A 9208-nucleotide genomic window follows, 5' to 3' on the forward strand; every position below is an offset into this window, starting at 1 on the left:
ATCATTCGAAAATGGACACCAAACACATCACGGGTAATATAATTCACATGATCCATTCAACAAAGTTTGGTACAATAAATTATTACACATCATTTCTTCCCTTGTGTCCCTGCTTGCTTACGATTGTGCCGTATCCATGGAGCATCCTCATCATTTAACTTAATGCTTGGGTCGGTGTTCACTTTGAAGGGCGGAATTTCAGCAAACATATTATAATCTTCTGACATGTCTGTCTTGTCCTCCACTCCCACGATGTTTCTTTTCCCTGAAAGAACAATGTGGCGCTTTGGATCATCGCATGATGTACTGATCGTTTTCTTATCTTTCCATTTCCTCGGTTTGCTACTCATGTCCTTCACATAAAAAACCTGAGCGATATCTTTCGCTAGGACGAATGGTTCGTCAAGGTAACCAAGATTGTTGAAATCCACCATTGTCATTCCGTATTGCTGGTCCACCTTTACCCCACCTCCTGTTAGCTTGAACCATTTGCACCGGAACAAAGGGACCTTAAAGGAGGGTCCATAGTCAAGTTCCCATATCTCCTCTATGTAACCATAATATGTGACCTTTTGCCCATTCTCGGTTGCTGCATCAAAGCGGACACCACTGTTTTGGTTGGTGCTCTTTTTATCTTGGGCGATCGTGTAAATGTATTCCCATTTATCTCGTACCCTTGGAAAGTCGTTATAGTCGAAGATGGTGTCTTGGCCAACATGTACAGCTGATCTAGAACATCATTGTCATTCATTAAATGTTTTCTCAACCAACTGCCGAGAGTCTCCATGTGGGCCTTCCTAATCCAGGATTCAGGCTTCCCCGGGTTGTCCGAGCGTAAAATATTCTTGTGTTTCTCAAAGTACGGAGCCACCAAGCTGGAATTGGTCAGTACAGTGTGGTGTGCTTCAGTCAGAGAATGGCCGTCCATACATGTCGTTGATTTCCTTCCGATTGTGCCTTTTCCACTTAGTCTCCCCTCGTGCCGCGATCGAGGAAGACCAATCGGCTTAAGGTCAGGAACAAAGTCAACACAAAACTCAATTACCTCCTCATTTCCATAGCCCTTGGCGATGCTTCCTTCTGGCCTAGCACGGTTACGAACATATTTCTTTAATACTCCCATGAACCTCTCGAAGGGGAACATATTGTGTAGAAATACAGGACCGAGAATGAAAATCTCTTCGACTAGGTGAACCAAGAGGTGCGTCATAATATTGAAGAAGGATGGCGGGAACACCAACTCGAAACTGATAAGACATTGGATCACATCGTTCTGTAACCGTGGTAGATCTTCTGGATTGATTACCTTCTGAGAGATTGCATTGAGGAATGCACATAGCTTCACAATGGCTACTCGAACATTTTCTGGCAGGAGCCCCCTCAAAGCAATCGGAAGCAATTGCGTCATAATCACGTGGCAGTCGTGAGACTTCAGGTTTTGGAACTTTTTCTCCGCCATGTTTATTATTCCCTTTATATTGGACGAGAATCCAGACGGGACCTTCATACTGCTCAGGCATTCAAAAAAGATGACCTTCTCTTCTTTGGTCAGAGCGTAGCTGGCACGACCTTGAAACCATTCCGGATGCCGGTCATCAGGGTCTTTCAAACGTTGCTGGTCCTGCCGTGCTTCCTTTGTATCATTTGTCTTCCCATACACGCCCAAGAAGCTTAGGAGGTTCACGCAAATATTCTTCGTAACGTGCATCACGTCGATTGTAGAGCGGACTTCTAGGACTTTCCAATATTCTAGCTCCCAGAATATAGATTTCTTCTTCCACATGGCTGCGTGCCCGTCAGCTCCCTTCGGAACTGATTGTCCGCCAGGACCCTTTCCAAAGATGACTTTCAAATCCTTGACCATATCAAATACCTCAGCACCAGTGCGTTCCGCAGGCTTCGGCCGGTGATCTGCCTTGCCATTGTAATGCTTGCCTTTCTTTCTTACTAGATGAATTTTCGGAAGAAATCGACGATGCCCAAGGTACACGTTCTTCTTACAATTTGGCAAATGTACACTTTCAGTCTCATGTAAGCAGTGCGTGCATGCATTGTATCCCTTATTTGACAGTCCCGAAAGGTTACTAAGAGCAGGCCATTCGTTGATGGTTACGAAAAGCAACGCTCGTAGGTTAAATTCCTCTTTTTTGTGCTCATCCCACACACGGACACCAGGTCTGCCCCACAGCTGTAAAAGTTCATCAACTAATGGCCTTAGGTACACATCGATGTCGTTGCCGGGTTGCTTCGGACCTTGGATGAGCACTGGCATCATAATGAACTTCCGCTTCATGCACAACCAAGGAGGAAGGTTGTAGATGCATAGAGTCACGGGCCAGGTGCTATGGCTGGAGCTCTGCTCGCCAAAAGGATTCATGCCATCTGTACTTAGACCAAATCTTATGTTCCTTGCGTCAGCTGCAAAATCTTTGAACTCTCTGTCGATCTTTCTCCATTGCGTTCCATCTGCGGTGTGTCTCAACTCCCCGTCTGACTTACGGTCCTCTTTGTGCCATCGCAACAACTTGGCATGCTCTTTGTTCCTGAACAGACGTTTCAACCGTGGTATTATAGGAGCATACCACATCACCTTGGCGGGAACCCTCTTCCTGGGTTTCCCGCCCTCAACATTGTCACCAGGGTCATCGCCTCTGATCTTATAACGCAATGCAGTGCATACCGGGCATTCATTCAAATTCTCGTATTCACCGCGGTAGAGGATGCAGTCGTTGATGCATGCATGTATCTTCAGAACCTCTAAACCTAGAGGGCAGACAACCTTCTTTGCTTCGTACGTACTGGCGGGCAACTCGTTATTCTTTGGAAACATATTCTTCAACATTTTCAGCAAGTTTTCAAATGCCGAGTCAGCTACACCTGCCTGTGCCTTCCATTTCAGCAAATCCAGTGTGCAGCCCAGCTTTTTCAGACCATCATCGCATCCAGGGTACAACGACTTTCTGTGATCCTCTAACATGCGATCCAAATTCTCCCTCTCCTTTTTAGTTTCGCAGCGTCTCCGTGCATCAGCAATGGTCCGACCAAGATCATCAACGGTCTCATCACGTGCCTCTTCTTCACCTTCACCTTCACCTTCACCTTCACCTTCCCCTTCACCTGCCCCTTCACCTTCCCCTTCACCTTTAGCATCCTCCATGAAAGTATCACCGAAATGAGCAAGATAGCTTTCATCGATGAAATCATCCCCTTCTTCATCTTCTTCCATTATAACCCCTCTTTCTCCATGCTTGGTCCAACAATTATAGCTTGGCATGAAACCGTGCCGAAGCAGGTGCAGGTGAACTTCTCTTGAGGAAGAGTAACCCTTCTGATTCTTACAGTCAACACATGGACAGATAACAAAACCCTTCTGCTTGTTCGCATTAGCCACTACGAGGAAATCTTTCAAACTCGTAGTGAACTCGCGGGAGAGTCGGTTACCGTACATCCATTGCCGATTCATCTGCATTATTATAATATAAAATATATAATTAACCATCATGCATTTGTTAAAGTAACTAGCTATAAACAATAGAAATTAAACAATGAACAACACACATGCATATTTTATCAATGATACACATGCATGAAAGGTTCAAGTTGCTAACCGCGATCGAGGAGGAACCTCAAGTGTGGCTCCAACACTTCATATCATGTTTGTTTCACGTTGTTGGGCATTTCATCAAACACCTTGTGTGCATAAGAGGAACCAAAAGCAAACCTACACCCCCTTGTGAAGAGAAGTGGCACCAAATGGCTAAGTGAGTGCGCTGAACTGGTATATATAGGGGAGGAGCTTTAGTCGCGGTTGGCCAGGCCAACCGCGACTAAAGGCCTTTGGGCACCTTTAGTCGCGGTTGGCCTGGCCAACCGCGGCTAAAGCCCCTCACGTGCACCAGCTGGCCACCGAGCGCCCTGGCCCAAGCCTTTGGTCGCGGTTCGTCTGCCGAACCGCGACTAAAGGCTTCATTAGTCGCGGTTCCTATAGTTTCGCGACTAATGGGGCTGGACGGAAGCCTCTTTTTCTACCAGTGGGACTTGAGGGAGTTCACGTACTCCCTCGCGGTGATCAGTATAGACGTCTTGTCTTTCTGTAAAGCAAGAGGCAAATGATTATTAGCTAGCTAGTCAAAGAACATGCTACTGCTTTCGGAGAAATTAATATGCATGCATTTAAATTACAGTTTTGCATGTACCTTGGAGCCGGGAGGAAGGATGGTCTTGAGAGCCAGGAAGCTGTCGTTGAGCTTCTCCCGGCCGAGAATATATATTAGAGCACATGCACCCAGGCCCTCTCTATTTAGCCATATATTTTTTGCTTTAAAATCCGTATAAATACATTTCTCTTTTTTGTTCTCCCACATTGAATATATCTTGAAGTTCAAATCTATGCAGCATGGCAAAGCTTTCTGAGTAGAATCTAGGATAAATCGTTCAGATTTTTTTGTCAAACATAAATATACAAAATACGTTTTATTTGATTAAAAAAACATATTTTTAGTATTTATGTCGGACAGAAAATTCTGAAAGATTTATCTTAGATTCTAGTTAGAAAGCTTTGTCATCCTGCATAGGTTTGAACTTCAAGATATGTTCTATGTGGGAGAAGCAAAAAAGAGAAAATTTCATATAGAAACTTAGTTGTGTTGCACGGATCTTAAAGCGATGTTGAAGAGTTAGATAGCAGGGCCTGGGTGCAAGTGCTCTAAAAATCCACGTCCTTCTCCCGGCGATTGCGTTCGGAGATCATGTGCTGCAGCTGGTTCACCGACGAAAGCTCGGCCTCCGCCGACGCTTGCTGGAAGTGGTGCTGCTGGTGGCTGTACCTCATCGCCGTTTGCATCTTGACCAGGACGGACATGGATTTCTTGAACATCTTCTGCCCGCATGCCGGCTTCGTCCTCCGCCTCGCGCCGAAGGACGGACATATGATTAATCATGCTTTATTTGAATTTCGGTTTGTGTTTCTTTCCGCCTCAGAACAAGATGGCGGCAATTCGGCTCTTTCAATTTTTTTGGCAAAATCTCGGATGAAATAACAAAAACAAAATTTGAATTTTAAACAAAAATTGACCAAAAAATCGAAATAAAGCACAACAGAAGTGTCTAAACTCTCTCTCAATAAAGAGGAAAAATTTTGCATTCTGAACTGCTGCCGCTGCTGCCAGTTCATGTGATCTTTGGTAATAAGAGAGCAAAGAGGCGTACATGATTAATCAATTTAAGTCAGGGCGTCAGGCTGAAGGGAATGCGTCACTCTGCCCGTCTTGGCATCTCCTAGAAGCGAACCTTGTGCACAACGATCTGTTGCTCGCCGCCAGCAGAGGCTCAGTCAAGCAATCAACCAGGCCAAGGAACTCCGCCAACGCTCACTCGTGAAGGTACTTGTTGCTTTGCTTGTACCTTGGGGAACTCGCTAGAGTCACTGGCTCCGCGTTTCAGATTCTAGTCCGTCAGGTGATGATTATGGCATTTAGATAGCTAAGATTTGCTGCATAATGTTGGGCATAAGCCACCGCAGGACGCGTCGGGTGCGAGCCAGGGCGCGCCGGGTCGGTGGCCATGCGTGTGTGCACATGTGTGTAGGAGGCAGGCTCGTGGCGGCCACGGTAGACTAGCTAGGTCGTTGGCGAACTGCATGGAACGCCGCGTCGTGCGCGTTGAGCGCGTCGTAGGCATGCATGGCCAGCCATGCAGATCGTGGACGCAACGGCCGGGAAGTGGTGGGCTGCGTTGTGTGCTAGCCTCGGTATAAGAAGCCCTTCGCTGTACTGCTCGTGTAAGAGTGCTGGTGCTGAGTTCGTGCTCAGGAAGGAAATACCAGTGGCCGTTCGTGCGGCCGGCGGCGTACGTGCGCCGGGGCAAAAATCTTGCTGTGTGCTTCTTGTTCTTCCACCTCCTTTCTTCTTCAGTCTCTGTGAGAGAGAGAAGTACAGAGAGCTCCGGCGAGGAGGGGAGAAGGTCACGGCAACAACAATTGGTATCGGAGCATCAGGTTCGGAGGAGCTCGCCGGCGATGGCGCTCGTCCCGTGCGGCGGCGGAGCACGATGATGCCGGGCGTGCGGAGAGCGCAGCGGCCGCGGCGGACCTGCGCGGTGGCGCAGAGGCTGCGGTGGCGCGGCGCGGCTCGGCGGACGGAAGGCCAAGCTCCGGGACACGCCGGATCGGCCGCGTTGGTCGCGTCGGAGCGCGATCATGGAGCGGGCTGGTGGCGTGCGGAGCGTGGCAGAACAAGCCGCGGCGACGGGCTCACCGCGTCGGGCGCGTGTATGGGCGCGCGCCAGACGTAGCGGGCACGTCGGAACCGCGGGTGCGGACCACGTGGAGGCGCTGGACCTGGTGCGCAAATCGCGTACGTGCGCGGTGGGAGCGCGGGCCGGGAGCGCGAGGACGTGGGGTGTGCGCGGCGAAGGACACGGCGGCACGATGGCAGGCGTGGCAGCGACGTCAGGGCGGCGGCGGCTACAACGACGTCGACGGCAGGCCTCAGCGGTGCGGTGCCACGGCTATGGCGACGTCGACAAAGATGGACTCACCTACTGTAGTTCGTGGCTTAGGAGGGTGAGTGTTGGGCATAAGCCACCGCAGGACGCGTCGGGTGCGAGCCAGGGCGCGCCGGGTCCGTGGCCATGCGTGTGTGCACATGTGTGTAGGAGGCAGGCTCGTGGCGGCCACGGTAGACTAGCTAGGTCGTTGGCGAACTGCATGGAACGGCCGCGTCGTGCGCGTTGAGCGCGTCGTAGGCATGCATGGCCAGCCATGCAGATCGTGGACGCAACGGCCGGGAAGTGGTGGGCTGCGTTGTGTGCTAGCCTGGGTATAAGAAGCCCTTCGCTGTACTGCTCGTGTAAGAGTGCTGGTGCTGAGTTCGTGCTCAGGAAGGAAATACCAGTGGCCGTTCGTGCGGCCGGCGGCGTACGTGCGCCGGGGCAAAAATTTTGCTGTGTGCTTCTTGTTCTTCCACCTCCTTTCTTCTTCAGTCTCTGTGAGAGAGAGAAGTACAGAGAGCTCCGGCGAGCAGGGGAGAAGGTCACGGCAACAACAATACGACACCCAACGGCTCTAACGTTCATCTCGGTAGAAATCATCTTAATTCTGGCGATGGGAAGGGTGCATCCAAAACATTGTGTAGATATTCTATGGATAGCGAGTTTAGTACATCCGAGATAGTAAAGAACATAAAATTAGAAATCTTTAGGCTATAGTTAATTGACGCATGTTTTCCTCTCTTTTTTGAGGGAAACAGCCGGACTCTACTGGGTATTTTCATTTATTTTCAAATAAATGATACAAAGTCCTGGACGCCTGATTTCCTCATGCGTACAACCTGTAATACAACATACTCCATCCGTTAGGCAATTGTAGCTTGTAGGGCGGAATAACCACTACAGTTGATTAGTTAATGGTGGACAGTTACTAACACTAGTAGAAAACAGGGCTTTGGTTCAGGCCGGGTCAGCTCATTAGTTTCGGTTCAGTCCAGAACCGGGACCCATGGGGCATTGGTCCCGGTTTGTCTGGCCCTTTTGGTCCCGGTTGGTGGGACAAACCAGGATCAATGGGCCTCGCTCCTGGTCCACCACCATTGGTCCCGGTTGGTGGAATGAACTGGGACCAAAGGGTGTCCTTTAGTCCCGGTTTCAGCCACTAACCGGGACCAATGTGATGCATATATATACCCACTCGCCGGCGAGCAGAGCACTCCACACTGCTCTGTTTTTTCTGACCGGCGAGGGAAGGGCTTTGTGGTGCTCTAGCTCACCTTCTATGCACATGAGGTGTTCGATGGAATGCCCGAGCCACACTACTTAAGCTTTCTCATCTCCAAGCTCGACCTTCAAGCTTCATTTTCCTCAATATTTGTCTAGGTTTAGCGGTCCGTCCCGTCCCGTTCCCGTTTTCACCGCCGTCGATCGCCCGCGCCAATCTCATCGCCGGCACCACCGTGGTGAGCCTCTTGTTCTTATCTTCTTTTTGAAAGGAAAAAAAATCTTACTTGTATGTTTAGATAGATACTTGTATAATTTTCTTACTTTTATTATTGTGTCTTATTATATAGTGCGATGGTTTTGGTATCCGCCCCCGTCGGCCCTCGTCCTGTCTATGATTCGGATGTGGTATATATTATATTTTATAACTATTTGGTTCATTTATTGTTTATGACAATTATGCCGACCAACGTGACATAGATTTTATTTATCTAGGAGATATGTGAACCGAAAATTCCAACCGACCCTATTGTCGAGAGGTTAAATTTAGTTGAAGAAGTAAACAATTACTTGAAGGAAAAAACAAAAAAAAATTGAGGAGGAGAAGATGATATTGGAGTTGCATGTTGCGGATGTCGTCGATGATCACAAGATCAAGATGAATGCAATGCGCTTTAAGATTAGAAAGAGTAGAAAATATGCCATTCATACCGAGGCTTGGTATCATTATTCCGTTGGATCAATTGTTACCTTGGTTGCGATTATGATCACATTTGTTTTTGCATTGAAATATTTTACATAGTTTCAATGTATGTTTTAATTAGATACTTTGGAGAGCTATATGTTGTTCAATGAGAACTATGTATGTACTTTGGTTTTAATGTGATGATGAACTTCTATTAATTTGGTCACTTAATTATCTATTCATGATGTTCTGTAATAGTTTTTGACACACTTAGTTATATATAATGCACGCAGATGAACCGGCAATGGATGTACGGTGACAGACACACCTCCGAGTACATTAAGGGCATGCACAATTTTCTTGAAGTGGCTGAGGCAAACAAGCAGAATGGTTTTATGTGTTGTCCATGCCCTATATGTGGGAATACAAAGTCTTACTCTGACTCGAAAACCCTTCACACCCACCTGCTTTATAAGGGTTTCATGCCACACTATAATGTTTGGACCAAGCACCGAGAAATAGGGGTTATGATGGAAGACAGTGAAAAAGAAGAGGACCACTAGTAGAAAAAGGGCCTTTCGTCCCGGTTCGTAAGGGCCTTTAGTCCCGGTTCTGGAACCGGGACTAATAGGTCGTTACTAATGCCCTTGACCTTTAGTCCCGGTTCTTACACGAACCGGGACTGATGGGCCTCCACGTGGCCGGTGCGGCGAGCCCAGGCTGGAGGCCCTTTGGTCCCGGTTGGTGGCATCAACCGGGACCAATAGACATCCACGCGTCAGCATTTCAGGTGTTGGGGTTTTTGTTTTTTTG

General features: G+C 48.3%; 1 protein-coding gene across 1 annotated transcript in view; it reads right to left on the reverse strand.

The window, feature by feature from the left end:
- The window catches only part of LOC123067373 (putative transcription factor bHLH041), a 12389-nt gene extending 6706 nt beyond the window's left edge, over positions 1 to 5683 (reverse strand). Inside the window, exons 1-4 of the mRNA XM_044490194.1 lie at positions 5636 to 5683; positions 4718 to 4924; positions 4197 to 4247; positions 4039 to 4091 (exon numbers count right to left, since the gene is read on the reverse strand). Of these exons, the coding sequence (XP_044346129.1) occupies positions 4039 to 4091; positions 4197 to 4247; positions 4718 to 4924; positions 5636 to 5683 (359 nt within the window). The remainder of the gene's footprint in view (positions 1 to 4038; positions 4092 to 4196; positions 4248 to 4717; positions 4925 to 5635) is intronic.
- Positions 5684 to 9208: the final 3525 nt, after the last annotated feature.

This window comes from Triticum aestivum, chromosome 3B (assembly GCF_018294505.1).
Source record: "Triticum aestivum cultivar Chinese Spring chromosome 3B, IWGSC CS RefSeq v2.1, whole genome shotgun sequence".
Taxonomy (NCBI): Eukaryota; Viridiplantae; Streptophyta; class Magnoliopsida; order Poales; family Poaceae; genus Triticum; species Triticum aestivum.